This window comes from Diaporthe batatas (genome assembly GCF_019321695.1).
Source record: "Diaporthe batatas strain CRI 302-4 chromosome Unknown Contig00006, whole genome shotgun sequence".
Classification (NCBI taxonomy): Eukaryota; Fungi; Ascomycota; class Sordariomycetes; order Diaporthales; family Diaporthaceae; genus Diaporthe; species Diaporthe batatas.
Window position 1 is genome coordinate 2,395,017 of NW_025408553.1, and position 16,460 is coordinate 2,411,476.

General features: G+C 48.1%; 5 protein-coding genes across 5 annotated transcripts; 2 read left to right on the forward strand and 3 right to left on the reverse strand.

Annotated features, from left to right (window-relative positions):
- Positions 1 to 26: 26 nt before the first annotated feature.
- Positions 27 to 5,601, reverse strand: KVR01_006000 (uncharacterized protein). The gene is made up of 4 exons (XM_044793554.1): positions 5,349 to 5,601; positions 4,734 to 5,282; positions 4,331 to 4,672; positions 27 to 4,277 (listed from the first exon to the last, which is right to left on the reverse strand). Exons 1-4 carry the CDS (start codon positions 5,349 to 5,351, stop codon positions 144 to 146), a joined length of 5,028 nt encoding a protein of 1,675 aa, XP_044644803.1. The 5' UTR covers positions 5,352 to 5,601; the 3' UTR covers positions 27 to 143.
- Positions 5,602 to 6,045: 444 nt separating this feature from the next.
- On the forward strand, positions 6,046 to 7,342 carry KVR01_005979 (uncharacterized protein; the record flags this gene model as incomplete). Its single annotated transcript, XM_044785898.1, has 4 exons — positions 6,046 to 6,157; positions 6,210 to 6,328; positions 6,396 to 7,150; positions 7,213 to 7,342. The coding sequence occupies 4 exons, from the start codon at positions 6,046 to 6,048 to the stop codon at positions 7,340 to 7,342; spliced, it is 1,116 nt and encodes a 371-aa protein (XP_044644782.1).
- Positions 7,343 to 8,048: 706 nt separating this feature from the next.
- KVR01_006381 (uncharacterized protein) lies at positions 8,049 to 9,134 on the forward strand (the record flags this gene model as incomplete). Its single annotated transcript, XM_044793329.1, has 4 exons — positions 8,049 to 8,103; positions 8,199 to 8,788; positions 8,849 to 8,975; positions 9,040 to 9,134. The coding sequence occupies 4 exons, from the start codon at positions 8,049 to 8,051 to the stop codon at positions 9,132 to 9,134; spliced, it is 867 nt and encodes a 288-aa protein (XP_044645184.1).
- An 88-nt stretch (positions 9,135 to 9,222) lies between these two features.
- On the reverse strand, positions 9,223 to 10,451 carry KVR01_005839 (uncharacterized protein; the record flags this gene model as incomplete). The annotated part of the gene is made up of 3 exons (XM_044793551.1): positions 9,223 to 9,312; positions 9,922 to 10,101; positions 10,200 to 10,451. 3 exons carry the CDS (start codon positions 10,449 to 10,451, stop codon positions 9,223 to 9,225), a joined length of 522 nt encoding a protein of 173 aa, XP_044644642.1.
- Positions 10,452 to 14,129: 3,678 nt separating this feature from the next.
- On the reverse strand, positions 14,130 to 15,875 carry KVR01_005861 (uncharacterized protein). The gene is made up of 5 exons (XM_044788251.1): positions 15,608 to 15,875; positions 15,274 to 15,529; positions 15,125 to 15,212; positions 14,686 to 15,067; positions 14,130 to 14,620 (listed from the first exon to the last, which is right to left on the reverse strand). Exons 1-5 carry the CDS (start codon positions 15,780 to 15,782, stop codon positions 14,538 to 14,540), a joined length of 984 nt encoding a protein of 327 aa, XP_044644664.1. The 5' UTR covers positions 15,783 to 15,875; the 3' UTR covers positions 14,130 to 14,537.
- Positions 15,876 to 16,460: the final 585 nt, after the last annotated feature.

Here is a 16,460-nt window from a genome sequence, read left to right on the forward strand (position 1 = left end):
GGCTTACCATCGCACACGGTCTCTCCACGACAGCTACGCCACTAAATATCAGTCGACCGTCAATACCCGAGCTTTATTCTGCGCACTAGCGGCTGGACAGGCTGTGCTATCCACTCCGTCCCTGCATTGTGACGGTAATCTAATCATTGTGTATTGAATCCAGCGCAGCGAACAACAGCTATCTCACCATTTCGCAGACATAAGAGGGTCCCGTTGGGACATGCCTGCATTAAGCACACGCATTCTGGGCTGACCCAGTCCCCAGGGAGGCCGTAATGCGCAACAACGGCCTCGTCAGCAAAGTCCGTAGCGCGGTGAGACTGCGGGTGAAGAGTCGAGGCCTGAGAGTCGCGCCGATAAATTGAACCTGAGGCGGAATGTTTGAGCGCATTTATCGACAGCCCATTGGCTTGCGAAATGCCTGCTGGTATACTCCAGGTGCAAATCGAGTGATGACAGTCCAGAAAGACCAGGGTATCTTGCATGGCTTGCATTTCACCGAGAAAAACTAGCGGGCGGTCCACTCGACTGCTAAGTGCGATTGGGAGCTCTAGTAGGGCAGCTGTATCTGAGACACTGAAGCTGTCTTGAGAGGTGTTTTGTTCTTCCCCAGTTTTTTTGAAGTGCTTGCCGTCTAGGAGATACATGATGTTGCGCTGTTGTCCCTGAACGACAGTTGACGCCTCGACTAACAGGTAATGCGTCGACGGAGCCATGACCAGGCGCTCGATTGTAGCTTGTATATTAGAATCGCTTGACACTGAAGTAGCAGATTCTTCTTCATGTACATGCTGCTTTGCATTGTCGCGCGCAATGTACAAGTCTTCATTGTGCACTTCAGGGCCGCAGGTGTAGTAATTGTCTTGGGTAGCGGCAGAAATTGAGAATGATCCAGTCTTCGACAGCATGGCCCAGTCATGGATCGTGACTATCCAGGGACAGATGAAGACAACAGAGTCTGGCTGAGTCGGATGCGCTGTCCACATGCCGTTGTCACTGTCCAGGCATAGCTCCGAGACCGTCTTCTGCTCTGCCAGCGAAATGACAACCGCACGGGTCCGACTAGATACCAGTATCATGGCTGCGTCGTGGTTGAAGATAATTTGCGTCATGTTGTCGCTCAGGCTCAAGGACCGCCTAAACATCATCTCGATGTTCATGCCATCAATGTCACTCTGGTCCCCAGTGAGGGCGAGGATGGTGATCATGCGACCAAGGTCACCAAAGCAGATAAATCTTCCGTCATCACTCCAGGCTATCTGCTCAATTCCAAACGTGGTTAAACTCTCCAGAGTTCGATGTTTCAATTGCTTGGTATCGTAAATAGTGAGGGAGCCTCTGGCACTGCCTGAGCATATCAAAGAGCCACGTTTTTGAGGCGCGACCGCGGATATGGGGTCCAGAAACTCGTACCGCGTCTCCTCTGACGAAGCCGTCCGGGCCGAGTTGCCTGAAACACTCACACCGTCGCTCAGTGGGGTCGATGGTTCCGAAAATCTTAGAAGAGAGTTAGGTTGCCATACATTCCCGTATTTCGCGCGCACGTCGTAGAGTTGCTTGTTGTCGCCACTAAATGCCAGATCGAGCACGGGGTGCTCAGAAACCCCTTGATGAATGACCGTCATGTCAGAGGTGCTGAGGATTTTGAAAGTGCCCTTGTGGCTACCAACGGCCAATAGTGCACCATCGGAGCTGATTGCCATAATTGATACCTCAGACCGCTGTCTTGCGAGACCGCTTCTATCCGGATCCCATTTGAAGATGTATCCAGTGGCCTGTCGTCCGAAAATCTCTCCGCTGAATGGGTGCCACAATATCTCGGCGACGTCCTCAAGCTCATCCTGGCGGGCGACTTCTTCCGCCAGATCTGTCTCCCAGATCGCCAGTGGACTGGATCGATACCCGAGGCATACTTGCTGGCCGTCTGGGCTCATCGCCATGCACGTCGGTGAGTTTACTGACCGCCCTCCTGCATTTTTCTGCATGACCCGCGTCACTTCCGCGACCTTGGATTCACGTGACGACAGCGACATCATCCAGACACGACGGTCGTCAGTACCAATCAGGACGCTTCCATCATCCTTGGAAAATACCATAGTCATAGGGCGCGGCCGCAAGCGCGGACTCGCAGCAGATGTAACACAGGCACCGGTTGCGATGTTCCAGACCTTGGTAGTGCGAAGGCCACAGGTGGCAAGTAGTGTACCCAGTGAATTGACTTGCATCTTTCGGACTCGCTCACCAATTTCTAAGCGGCGGGCTTGCTGGAAGGTGGAAGCATGGTAAATCACCACTCTGCTGACTCTGCCTTCAAGGTCGACAGAGACTGCTATCCATTGGCCTTCCGTAACCAGTGCTGTTGCAGTCTCCTCTCGTCTGAGGGACAGCTGGCCCAAAGAGTCACCCCAAGTGGCATTGGAAAAGTAGCCGATGGACAAGAAACCCTTTTGCCTGTGCCCGAATTGTTTGAAAATGGCAGATTCTGGCGGGCAGAATGGGGGAATAGTCTTGTAGATGCTCTCGGGCATGTGAATCAGCTGACTGCCAAACCTACCAACAATCATTCCCAAGTCGACCGCCCACGAATCAATGAACTCCTTCTCATCTGTTCGACGATCCAGAGGCATTCTTTCAACGTCAGATCTAGAGAGTCTTTTCGCCAGTAACGCTAGATTGGACGAAGCGTGAACCAAGATATGCAGTTGTTTGACTTTGGAGACGGCGTGGATCCAGGTCAAAGTAGAAGTACTGCGAAGAAATTGTACGACAGATTCTAACAACCTTTTTGATATCTCAGTGTTGGTAGCTGTCAGATGAGTTGACCAGTACTTGGCTGCATACGCCAACAGGGAAGGCTCAGAATCTTTGGCTATATCTCTCCGCAGGCCAGTCTTCTTGAGGCACTGCAAACATTGTAAACCAATGCGTTCATGCGCTGCGGCTCTGTCGATGGAAAATGGCCGACCGCTTGAATTAAGTAGGTACTTCTTGGCTGTCTGGTGGATTAGGGTAACATTCCCAAAGTTATCAACCGAGACGAAACCAGCGCAAGGGTCAGTAAGAGATCTGGCTTGGTACTGTGACCCCAACGCCTCACTCAACTCCGTGACGCTCAGGGTGCGGACAGCACAAGTGACCCACTCCAAAATATGGCATGCCAGGGACCTGTCTGTTGGTTCTTGATCCAAGATGGAGTCGCCCATTCGGTCGTAGAGCTCTTCCATGCGGGTTGGCAGCTCGCGCATGGCTTGTTCAGCTGATTCGGTAGTCCTGCATTTGTTGATTCGCTCTACTGTCAGGCGCAGCCATAAGAAGCTTCCATGGGACTGGTCGAGCAGCTGCCTTGTGATGCTTTCCTTGAACTCGGGTATCTCAGACCATTCTAATTCGTTCTCAACAAATATCCTGTGATCATCCTTTTGGCCATCGATCGAGACAGCATCCCATTTGGCGTCCTCTGGAATCTTCTTGAACTCGGCGTCAATATCTGGAGTCCGACGGCTGAGTATCAAGACTCTGAGAGGGACCGATGTGCCTAACACATCGATCAACATCTTGACGCCAGCACGTGGATTGTCGGATTCCTCTAAGCCGTCAATGATCCAATACAACGGATTTTGAAATTTTGACTTGAACAAGGTATTTTTGAAGACTCGCTGCCAGATGGCTGAGGCCTCAGCACCACGTTTCAAGAATGAAGCTCCCTTGCTGATCTCTTGACGAAAGACTGGCGATACCAGAGCCACTTGAAAGGCAAGCGTACGCAACATCATACTGAGTGAGCTCTTGACCTGGTCGCCAAATCGAACAAAAGCAAACTGACAACGCCTGTCATCTTCCACGAGATGGTTGACCAGAAAGGATGTCATGACTGATTTGCCGCAACCAGCAGCACCATGCAACCAAAGGATCCTGGCATCTGGATCTGGGTCATCTAGCCAACGGATAAAGCTTGAATTGGACAATATCCATTCGCATGTTCCTGGAGTCCAACGGTCACGGCATGCTATGAAATCGGTGTCTGTGGCATCGGTTATGGAGAACAGAGTTTCCAGCTCACGTATATCCGCTGGAGATGCCGATGTTGCAGATGCTCTTGAACCCCCTTTCTGTCTGGGATCCAAGTTGCTCATCTGTTTCATTATGAAGTTGCGAACAGTCAGATAGTTGGGATCCTCGCGATCGTCATATTTACAGACTGTGTGATGGTCTGCCTCAAGTCCCTTGGAAATCTCTCCGGGGTATCCTAAGATGGAAGAATCTTTCTCCACAACCAACTACCCCCACATTAGCACGTCATTCTCGTCAATTATCAGATTGGAGAACTCACGATGCGATTCCCATCAAATCCAATTCGAGTGGGCTTGGTTTCATAGAGCGAAACAATATCCAGTCCCTTGACGACGTGTCGAAAAGTCTCATTGATCCTCTGAAGTGTTGCTGAGTTCTTCGTCAAATCATTCACATACTCTTTTGGCGCAGATATCAACGAGACACTCAAAATTCGGTTCAGGATCTCCGCAAAATTCGAACCACGATGGGGGGTGGCCAAAAACAAGATTGCCGTAACATTCCGGATGAGATCTTGATATTGAGGATCAGTGCCTCCCTGTATGTACGCCTCTTTCACAACCAAGCCACCCATGGAGTGAGCCACAAATATTATGGGAAGCTTAGTTCAAGTCACCGTCAGTAAGCTTTGAGTGCCGCAGAAACGTGTCGAAATCACTTACGTTGCCGATATTGATATTTGCTGTCGCATTGTCGACGAAAAACCTCAAATCATAAAGCAGGTTTTTTGCGAAGTCAAGAATTGACGTCGTACTTCGAGCGCTTGACTTCATCACTTCTGCGTTATAGCCATAGGTAAATATCCTGGCGTCACAAATATCCTGCTCCAGTGGCAGGAACATTTGTGGCCAAAATAGATCTGGGTCTCTATTTTTGGACCAGGTTGATTGGCTCGTGCCGCCCAGTCCATGTATGAAAACAATATCGACCCTAGGGGCCGCATTATCAGGCCGATAAATCAAGTGTAATCCCAGAGGGTCTCGAGCCGAAGAGGGGACTGGACTTCTGCTTTTGCGCCGATTCTTCGAGTCCTGACTAGATACGGAGACACTCCGTTGAACATCAAGTGCCAACGACGGGCCAGCTTGACCCGGTACCGTTAGCGATACATCCGGGGCGGGCGGTGCCTCTGCTGAAGGAATCCTGGTTTCGTTCTGATCCGCTGCCGACCTTCCTCGTAGGCCAAGCCTCTTGCGCAAGTTAAACGGTGCCTGATTCGCATTAGTTGATCGCCTGCGCTTTGGTTTATGGGATAGAGGAACTAGTTGTCAACGCACCATGGCCCGGGTACGCTGCTGGGTGTGCCCTAATGTCGCATGTTTATTGGGTGCTCCCTCCGCTCACGCTACCCACCTAGGAACCTGCGCGTCGTGCCGGGTGCCGTGTGTGATATTGTGTTTTGAGCTTAAGATGCAACTGAGTGACGATCCCGGGAAAAGTTGATTGTACAACTGGCATTGAAGCGTATACAATGAGGCAAGTGAAAGTCGCTGTGCTTCGGCTGGGCGTTCGCGGGCACGTCAAGGTTTCCTGTGCGGGATCTCGTGCTGCGCCGCAGACCTGCAGGGCCCCGCAGACAAGACGGGAGGGGTTCAGGGCGGTTGGTTGTTGGGCGCCTCGATGAACCACCTTATTGGCGAAGCAAACAGTGAGGGGCATGTTGACAGGGGTGCAAAGATAAGTTTAGAAACGCCTTATCCGCCCACTTGACTCCTGTACAGGGCATCTTTCCTTTTAAAACACGACTGCAAACTCCCTTTTCTTCACGGCAGCAAGTTGATCTGTTCATATCAACACCACTAATAAATCACTCCTCGTTCCAAGCCAAGAATTCAAAGATAATACGTCAAGACACTGTATTTTTAATCGCTGGACCTTGACTGTTTACCACAGTGTGGAGGTGCCGCATACGTTTTATATGTATTGGGCTTAGAAAGGAAACCACCCACGTCAACTCAACCTTTCTCACTCGTCATGTCAGACTTCATCGAACCGGCCGCCACGGTAGCGAAGCGTGACTCACCCGTGCACCAGTCTTTGGAAGAGATAGAGGGCGATCTCCCTATGGACGAGTCAATAATTTCACGTATTGGGCCCTCTACCGTCTCCATGGTGTCTTCGCGTTAACACTCCGGTAGTATTCCCTCCCGGTTCTGTTGTGCTCTCGGCCGAATCATACGGTTCATCCGCATGGACACAGACGGGCTGCATAACTGTCGAATTACGCGACGGGGACTTGAAAAAGTACTTCTTGAAGGTGAGCGCAGTCTGTCATCATAGTATGGCATCCACGCAAACCATCTGGCTGAGGTTTTATGATTTAGCTCGCACTAAGAGACCATGGGAAAAAAATGCTGCATGGCGAGTTCGCAGCTAATTGTGCCATCGACTCCTTGTGCCCAGGATTGGTCCCCAAACCTCTTGGTTGGGGCAAGTTCAATGTCGGTTTTCCCGAGACTCACTTCATAATAGGTGATTTCAAGGACATACAGTTGGGCCTCCCAGATCCGATCAAGCTTGCAAAGCGAGTGCTTCAGCTGCATAGTAACATTGCACCCAATGGCATGTTTGGATTTCATGTGACAACCTTTAACGGCAAGGTCAACCACGTCACAGATTGGGACCCAAGCTGGCGGAAGTTCTTCACTCGGCTGCTATCCAATACGCTCAGGGTCGATGCAGAAGCGAACGGCCACTGGCCAGAATTGGATGCTGTGGCCGATCAGTTGCTCTCTGCTGTGTGTCCGAGACTTCTCGATGTGCTACAGACTGGATCTGAGCCCATTTCTCCCAGGCTCATTCACGCCAACATTTGGGCGGGGAATACGGGCACCGATGAGGAGACTGGTGATGTCCTCCTATACGACTCAGGGTGCTACTACGCTCATAACGAAATGGAGTTGGGTATGTGGCGACGTGATGCTGCACACTATTTGGGCCAGAGATACCTTCACGAGTACCAGCAATTGTTCCCTCCCTCTTCCCCAAAGTCAGAATTCGACGACAGGAACAGGTTGTACTGTCTACATTACCTCATCAACTATTCTGCGGGCCATCCAGAAGCTATAAGCAGACACACGTAAGCCATACATCCGATGACCCTTGCCTATACGGTGGAAGACTGACCTTGTACTGTGAAAGCGCGCTCAATGATATGGCCTACCTTTGTGAGAAATACGCGCCGCTGGAGGGACTCCCGAAGTATGACTCTCAAAAAGATCCAGCGATACGCAAGGAGGTGGATATGGGCGCGGATAACAGCAGTTGTTGACTTTCTGAAATGGTACGCACAAGCGGTTAGAAAGCCGGGAAATACGTGGTATGGGGGTCTATAATAGATATTAGAATCTCTTCTGTCTGGGCTAAATTCTGACGTACAGGTTTGGAGAAGGCCGCTTACCCACCTGCCCCCATTTGCAGATGCCGGAGCACATATCAAGGCCGAGCTAATGAGATGGCATGAAGGCTTGTGTCACGGACTGTAGCGTCAGAATTAGCCAAGGTTTGGCACCTTTGCAGGATCCTGGAATCCTGGACTCGTGCACTCTCTCTTCTCCCCAAGCCCCCCGGGCCTCCGTCGTTTCGCCTCCTTACACCTGAGTCGCCTGATCGCATGACTACTAGAGAACATTAGAAGCGAGCCTGACAAGATGTTGTTTTCGCTACCGATGCTGCCTGTAGCGGGCCTTTTCATTCTCATTACGGCATTTATTCATCATAAGATGGCCGAGCAACACCATCCCCCACCCGGCACCATACCACCTCCGGAGCCAGCTGGCATTCCTATTCTGGGGAACATGCTCCAAATCCCATCTCATCATTCCTGGCTCAAATTCAAGGAATGGGCGGACCAGCATGGGCCCGTCATACGCTTCAGCATCCTGGGTAGAGAAAATGTTATTCTGTCAACCGAGCGAGCGGCCAACGAGCTGCTGCGAGAAAGAGGAACAATATACTCATCCCGAGAGCATCTAGTCATGGCCAGCGACTTCCTCTCGGACAACCTTCGGCCGTTGCTTCTGCCCTACAATGGTAAGGCATTTCCTACCCTGTGGCTGTTCCAGCCCACAGCACGTGGCACGCATAAGTTTCGGCAACGATCTAGCTGACATGAAAGTTGTCCGCAGAGCGCTGGCGGCGCGGACGGAAGCTCATGCATCGGCTGACCATGGAAAAGATGGCGAGCTCATACCAGCCTTCTCAAAGCATCGAGTCAATGCGATTGCTTTACGACCTGATAAGGGACCCAGCCCGATATGAGCTATGGTTCGAGCGGTATGCCGGCGGCCTGATCTTTCGAATTGGGTATGGTAAGACCGTCGTGACCGGCGAGGAAGCCCACGTGCGGAAGGCTCTCCACGTTGTCCACAGTGTGGAACGGATCGCGTCTCCCGGGTCTTATCTTGTCGACACCGTACCCGTTCTGCGATATCTTCCGGAATGGATGGCACCATTCAAAAAAGAGGGACGGGAGCTTCACGAGGCGGAGCTCAGGTTCTTCCGGACTCTGATCAATGATGTCCGGGCTGATAGGGAACGTAACCTGGCGGCACCATCTTTCACCAAGACTTGGCTTGAAGAGCAAGACTTGTATGGTCTGACACAGGACGAGGCCGCGTACGTGATAGGCACGCTTTTTGAAGCGGGGAGTGGCACAACAGCCTCAGCTATGATGTCGTTCATGCTGGCTATGACTCTCTACCCGGAGTGGCAAGAGGTGATAAGAACCCCATCAGACATCTCCTTCTTGGGCCTGTGAAAGGCTGACTGCTCTCAGCGCATGTGGGAGGAGGTTGACCGTGTGTGTCGTGATAAAATGCCCGATTTTGGCGACATGCCTGATCTTCCGGTATGCCGTGCTGTCATCAAAGAGGTTCTCCGTTGGAGACCAGTTACTGCCGGAGGTGAGTGCGTTATAAAATCGCTTGAACATTATGACCTTGGGAGCTGATTGGAGGGTGATCAAAGGCGTGCCCCACCAGTTAACGAAGGACGACGTCTACAACGGCTTTTTCTTCAAGAGGGGAACCAATTTTCACGCCAATCAATGGTACGTTAAATAGTGCTGGCATCTTTTGCACCTTTGTTGTTCTCCGTGTCTGGGGTGGTCTGACCTAGCCTTCTCACAGGGCCATTCATCGCGACCCAGCGCTATACCCCGACCCGGAATCTTACAATCCGGGCCGCTGGCTGATGCCCGGATACCCCACCTACAGGGAGCCACTTACCAAGTTCCCAAACCTTCAGAACTACTCGGCCTTTGGCTTCGGCCGTAGGATATGCCCAGGGATGAACATTGCCGAGCGCTCCCTTCACATCTTCACGGCACGCGTCGCCTGGGCTTGCCGGATCAGTCGGAAGAAGGATTCCCAAGGTAAAGAAATCATCCCGCCGGAGTACAACTATACCTCAGGTTTCAATACGCAACCAAAGCCCTTCATCTTTGACCTCCAGGCAAGGTCACCGGAAAAGGCCAACTATGTGGACCGGGCTTGGGAGGAAGCAAAGATGATGGATCCTCTGAAGCACACTGCAAATTATCAACTAGGTCAGGCTTCTGGGATGAAAGTCGCCAACCAGTGATACATGATGTTGCGATGAATGTATTGAAGATCCTTTTGCACCCTGCTAATCAATGTACCAAATGAGGATCACCTCGATCTTCTACGCATTCTGAGCCCTACCGTCCCCTCATGCCGATTTCAGACGCATCCCACCCTCTACCAGCTTACTGAGACTTGTGCGACGGCAACTTGTAGCATTGCTCAGTTGGAATCTTTTCGCCCTGGTCCCACTAAATTCCGCAGGTTAGACTTGTCTCACGATGTGCTTGGGACAAGAGGAACTTACGTGTTCATGAACACAGCCGTCGACCCACCGCCATCTGTCCGTGGTCGAGTATCGCGCGTACGACATGTTGGTAGCTGCGACGAAGCACCACTCGGTCGACTGTTCGCTGCCCAGCTTGTTCCCGTTGCAGAAAAGGGGCCAGATGGTTTGAGGGCCACTCGCATAGCCTGGGTGGTGTTGCTACAGTGCGTTCAAAATGTTAACATTTTCTTCCACTGATTCAATCCACCGAGCATGCCGTGACACGCGCTCTATGGCAGTAAGACTAGCAGACGTACCTTGTAGGTGGAATCAATGAGAGAAAACATGGTCCTGGGATCTCCATCAACAACAAATGAGCGGTAGAAAGCATAAGCTCTCTTTGCAGTCTCTTCCGGCGTTATAGAGGGGTCCGGCTTGCATAAAGCAGGAGGTGCTGGCAGGTTGCAAAGATTCTCTCGCTTTGAAAGGGCTTCATCCTGTGCAAGTGGAGTTGCGAGGCCGATGGCAGGCGCCAAGAAGCTGGTAAAGAACAGCAGTGAGAGCTGCATGTTGGCGGCGGTGTAGCGACAATGCTATGCGGGAGGATTCCTCTTTCTTGCTTTCCTTTGCATTCGTGGGAGCAGGGCGTAATTGATAGAGGACAGGGTGAATGAGAGGTTGCATTCGTGGGAGCAGGGAGTAATTATAGAGGCCAGGTTGAATGAAAACAGTATATCTCTATCTAGTATGATCCGAGAGCAAGCGGAGTGTCCGCGATGACACGTTGAGGGTACGTTCTCAATTTAGCCGCCTTTCCCCAATCTATGACAATATCCCCGGATCATCCGAATGACAGCTGATTGTGTCATTTAAGGAGAGTGTGCCGGCAGCAGTGCATTAAATTCAATTAGTTAGTGTAGTAAGAGCCTTAAGTAATACTAAATATAGCAAGCAATTAGTTAGTACTGTCTCAGAAGCCGCCGGTGGCAGCCCTAGACATGGAATACATAAATAGGTAACTCTCCCCTAAAAGCTTCTTGGTATAATTAATGTGTCGTTGTTTTTATTTAATTAACACCTGGAATTAACTTTTTTACTCTTGTTCTTACTTATTGCACGTAACTCGTTCAATGTGAGGATGGAGGGGGACGGCCCCTAGACCCGGGTGTGTGCTCTCACTCCTAACTTTAATTAATACTTTTAAGGGCTTAAGAAAAACTAGGCTCACATTAGATAAATAATTAAAATAGTCATTTATTTTTTAAATAAAAATCTACTACTATATTATAACTTTAATATTTATTATTAAGTATTAATAAATTAAGTAATAATTTAATATAATATATAACTTAAAATAAAGTTTTATTTAATTATATTTAAATTTTATAATTTTTTTAAAAGTCGCTATTTTAAAATATTAGATGAATGTTTCTGAAAATGGGTATCCCTTATTAATCAATTTATTGTCTATATATTCATAGGTTTACACGGCGAAATCGTGGGGTAAGTTAATTAGGACTGCCACAGATTCCGTTGGGCGCAACTTGGGTCAGCGCAGTTAAGATCTGCAGTGTCCTATATAGTTTCATCAATCTAGAGTCCCTGGGCATCGGTTTTTAAACTCCCGTGATCTTGGCTTTGCTTTTTCGGTGTTCCTGTCGGCAGAGGCTCGAGCATCCCTGTGACCATGATCTCTAAATAGGCAGTGACAGTGACATGCGAGTCTGCAGCAGACATGCGATCTTACTTAGGTAGGTAGGTACTTGATGCCACGAGAGGGAAACCACAGACAAAGCAATTGTCCCCAATACGTCAATAGCTGTTAAGTCAGCGCTATCTTGGATGTAAGTGGGGAGGTTTGAGCGGATCACGAGAGGAAACCTAACGTCCTAAAGTGGGTGGGCGAATGGGCCACACTGGTGACTACCTACCTAGGTATTTAAGTACCTACTTGAGTACCTAGGTGGGTAAGCAGGAAGGCAGTTTGAGCCACAGTCGCCCACTTACACACACTTACAGCTGATACTTAGTGAATGAAGATGCTAGTAGGTAGTTTCGTTCTTAGTTAATGCGTATTATACCTACCTTCATCCTGAAGGCGTACGGTCCCTTCACAGTGGTAAAGGCTAAAAGAGCCAACGTTTAAAAAAACATGTAACGCTGATAATAGTATTGTGTTACTTTGAAAACATCCATTCATGTGTTGAGCAATCTAGTTCCATGAAGAAAAAAGTGCTTCGCCCAGTAGTTGTGCCCAGATGCGCTGCCGCAGGGCCCGAATTCCTTGGCGAAGGTAATTCAGTACTCAGCCCATCGTTCAATTGCAACAATGCTGCATGTGACGGGTCTTCGGGTGAAAGGGATACTAAGCGATAAGAGGCATGTACATCCTTCCAAAAGTAGACGATACAATCAGGGGTTGCAGGCGTCTGTTGGCGCTAACTGTGGAGCCAGTGTCTATACACCCAGTAAGTTAGTCCACATACCCAGCGATTTCTTTCCACACACCTAGTACCTACTTTTTCTAGTAACTCCCTTATATTTACAAGTACTTTCTAAGTTAGCGCTAAGGACGATTTTCTTCTTTAATTTTTAGTACTTAAGGTATAAGCCCCTTCTACAACCCTTTTACCTTTACCTTCTAATAGCTTATTAATACACCTTCTAGCACCCCTTTTAAGCCTTTTAGGCTATATACATTTAAGTATTAACTAAATATTTAAATACTAACTAAATATTAAAAAGCTAGAAGCTAAGAAGGTAAAAGTAAAAACTATACTCTTTCTAACCTTTCAATACCCCTTCTAACTTTTTAATACTCTAAACTTCTAACCTTTTAATATTTAATTAATATCTAAATATTTAGTTAATACTTAAATATATATAGTTTAAAAGGCTTAAAAGGTGAAGGTAAAGGGTTTTAAAAGGTAAAGGTAAAGAGTTATAAAAGGTAAAGGTGAAGGGTCTTAAAAGGAGTGCTAAAAGGAGTTTAGAAGGGGCTTATATTTAAGGTATTAAAAATTTAGAGAATCCTGGTTAGGTATATAGTTTTATATAGGCCCTATACTTAAAACTAGGTACTAAGTGTGTTAATGGAAATCGCTGGGTGTGTAGACTGACTTACTAGGTGTGTGGATACTGGCTTCTAACCGTGCTGTTATTAGAAATAGGCTGCCAACCAGTGAGGCGTACCATCACCCGACGCATTCGATACCGCCGTGAACGGGTCCAAGGCAGCAGAAATGACGTTGCAACTACTCTCTCATAAACTTTTATGGGTTATTTGTTACCATATTCCGAAGCAATGTCATTAGGCCGCCGTTAGCTGGCTTCGTTCACATAACGTCCCCAGCATCTAGTTGTCTTATCACCTAGGTGGCCTTTTCGTCCAATTCCTTTGAAAGTCGAGATGGAATCAGTCTGCCAAAACGATACTTCCTTTGGCCCGACAGTCACAGGCTGCCGCGGCGACTTTGACTTCACCATTTCCTTCGAGGCAATAATACTATCGATTCTTCAATCCGCTTTATTCATTCTCCTGCCACCATGGAGTCTCTGGAAACTCAAAGACTGGAAATTCGTTGTGACGGGGCAGCCTCTGTGGTATTCAAAAGCCGTGAGTTGTGGAAATTGCTAAAATACCACTTCACCATGCTAACCGGAATACAGGCCTCAATAGTCGCTGACGCTAGTCTCGAGTTCATCGTCATGGCATTTGTTGCACATGAATCTGTTTCAGTCAGAGACCAAGTCCTGGCTGCGGCAATCGTGGGGGCCATCACATCATTCCTCTTGCTCCTGCTCTCCTGGTCCGAACATTTTCGCAGTTCCCGGCCTTCGATGGTGATGAAAATCTATTTGCTCGTCACACTATTATTTGATGCGGCTCTAGTAAGAACATCTTGGCTAGAGTTTGGGAGGCAGAGATATACGGTGTCTTTAACCGTCAAGGTGGCCCTCAAGCTCGACATGGTAGTCCTTGAGGCTCTGCCGAAGCGACGGTGGCGCATTTTACAGTCCCAGCACACGAGCCCAGAGGAGAAAAATGGTATATAGTGCGGCTAAAGCCTTCCTCTTCTTAACAAGGTATAATGGATTATATATGTCCTGAGTAAGTGGATTGAGGAGGTTGTGCGCCTTATTAAGTGAACTCATTTCATGAATTCGAAGATAATAGTCTCCATACGAGACAGTCTGTCATTAGTGGCTTTTCAAAGCCTTTTCACTATCTTCCGGATACTAGTCTATGATCACGATGTCCATTCGTGTCGATCTTCATACCCCCCCCCCCCCCAAACCGATTGACCTCAGTCCGTGCGATAGACGCGTCGCGATCGAGGAGCTCCGACACTTTCCTTGGCTCCAGAAGCCGAGTCACTCTTGGTAGCATCCACGCGTCCACGGCTGCGTGAAGCTGAGACGACATGGGGAGAAGGTGTCGCCATTGCGGCTGACGCTTGCGCGGGGACAGTACGAGTCGATCTGTCCGGGTCATTCGAAGGAATTGCTTCTTGGGACATAGTCTGAGGGTGGACTGGGGCTACCTGAGGCATCCAGTTCTGCTGTCGTAAGTCAGACAGCTGTCCTTCCGCTGTCAAAGGGAGGTCGGAGAGAATGTTGCGGCCATAACGTCGGACCGGGAGCGGGATGCGCCACTAGAGCAGCCACGACAGAGGTCTTCCCATTAGTGCGCAGAAATTGTTGTATCTTCCAAGGTCCCAGGGATTATTGGCGAGCCCTGTGGAGAGATTAGTTACTAAGAATCGAAACGGGTCTTTGAATAAAAGATCAAATCCGACTTACATCTCACGCGGACGATTACTCCGCCGGGGGTTTCTTCCTGAGCTGCCATATAGGTACCGCGGAATTGTTTATCTTCTCCACGCTCAGAAGTGACCATGTTGTGCAGAGCTACCCGTTTGCCGATCGAGATGAGCATTATGCCCGCATAGGTGAAATTGAGGATGGTGACGAGTAATAGTGAGCCCTCGACGGCAGTAGGTCTCAGCTGCTTGTCGGACCACGTCCAAACGCATGAACCAATGACGAGAAGGCCATCGAGACAGAGGAGAAACAGGCCACAGAGATAGGGTTTCAGTGTCTCAAGATAGACAGGGACATTTAAAGCGCCACAAAAGTGGTTGAACAACGGCAGGCATTTTCCAAGCTGCTCACAGTGGTACATCTTTAAGGAGTCAGCAATTTGAAATGATAGATTTTCAAGTAGAATTCAAGAACATACTCTGTCCGATAGGGTACCACAATGCTCACATGTCCGCAGCCGTCGTCGCACGTCAGTGATGAACGTACCGGTGTGCATATTAGCTGGCCTGCAGTACTCGAGATCAGTTTGATTCCTTAAAGGAAAATGCACAGATTATCTGTTCTTACCAGAAAACACCAAGATCTCGCCCGGGGTCGTCCACCTGGACCACAATTTTGTTTTGTGGCGTCTCCCAATGTCCAGCGTGATTCCGGCGTCGGTGGGCGAGCCAGCGACACCGCATCACAGCTCCAAACCAATTCATGAGCAGGATACCATGGAAGATGGCCAGGGCAAGACTAATCCGCCAGCGGTGGGCTTTGAGCTCGACATCATCACCACCCACAAAACCGAGATGACGCTGAGAAACTTGCCAGGCGCGGACTACATACCAGTTCACGGTAGTCAGTAAAGATTTTACTCGTCGATGCGGTAGACATGAATTTAGGTCAGTCAACTTACGAGGAATCCTGACACAAATGGTGTAGAGAGAGAGTGTGCCAAAAAAGGCGGTGACGATCTCGAAAAAGTGCTGGAAGAAGACCAGCACCGTGATGATCATGGCGCGCTCGGCGAGGCCGCGGCGGTGGAGGTCATCGAGACCCAATCCTGGGAACACACGATAGAGAGGCATCATGCGTTGAGTCGATCGAGATGAGTAATAGTGTGATAGTGTGATGTGAGACTCAGACTGGCAATGTGATCGAAACAACTTTGCATGTGTGTTGTTGTTTACTCAGTCTGCCCTAGGTCTGTCGCGTCCCCCAAGGTGGTGTCAGAGCCCCGGGCTGATCGCCCTCAGGACCAAAGTAGGTCCGTGCACTGTACTTAGGTACTTACCTAGGTATAAAGTACCTAGGAGTAGATAGGTACCCTAGGGTACTACAATAGGTGTAACGGTATGGATTTTATAACTATAAGATTTTAAGTTTAAGTAACTTAAAATTATATTCTTTTAGTTAAAGTATTTATAATATAATAGTTTATAAATTTATTTTAATTTTAAATTAAAAAATATAAATTTAAATTTTTATATTTAAAAGTTTATATAATTAATTTCAAATTATATTTAAAATAAAAGTTTTATTAAATAAACAATTAAAAATAAATTAATTTATAAATTTTATAATATTAATATTATATTATTAAAGTTTTAAATTTCTTATTAAATTATAAATTAATTTAATATAATAATATTTAAAGTTATTTTTAAAATAGTTAAAACTTTAAAAGAATTTTAAAAAATATAGTAATATAAAGTTTATAAATATTAAATTTAAAATTTAAATAATTTAAAATTATAATTTTTAATTAA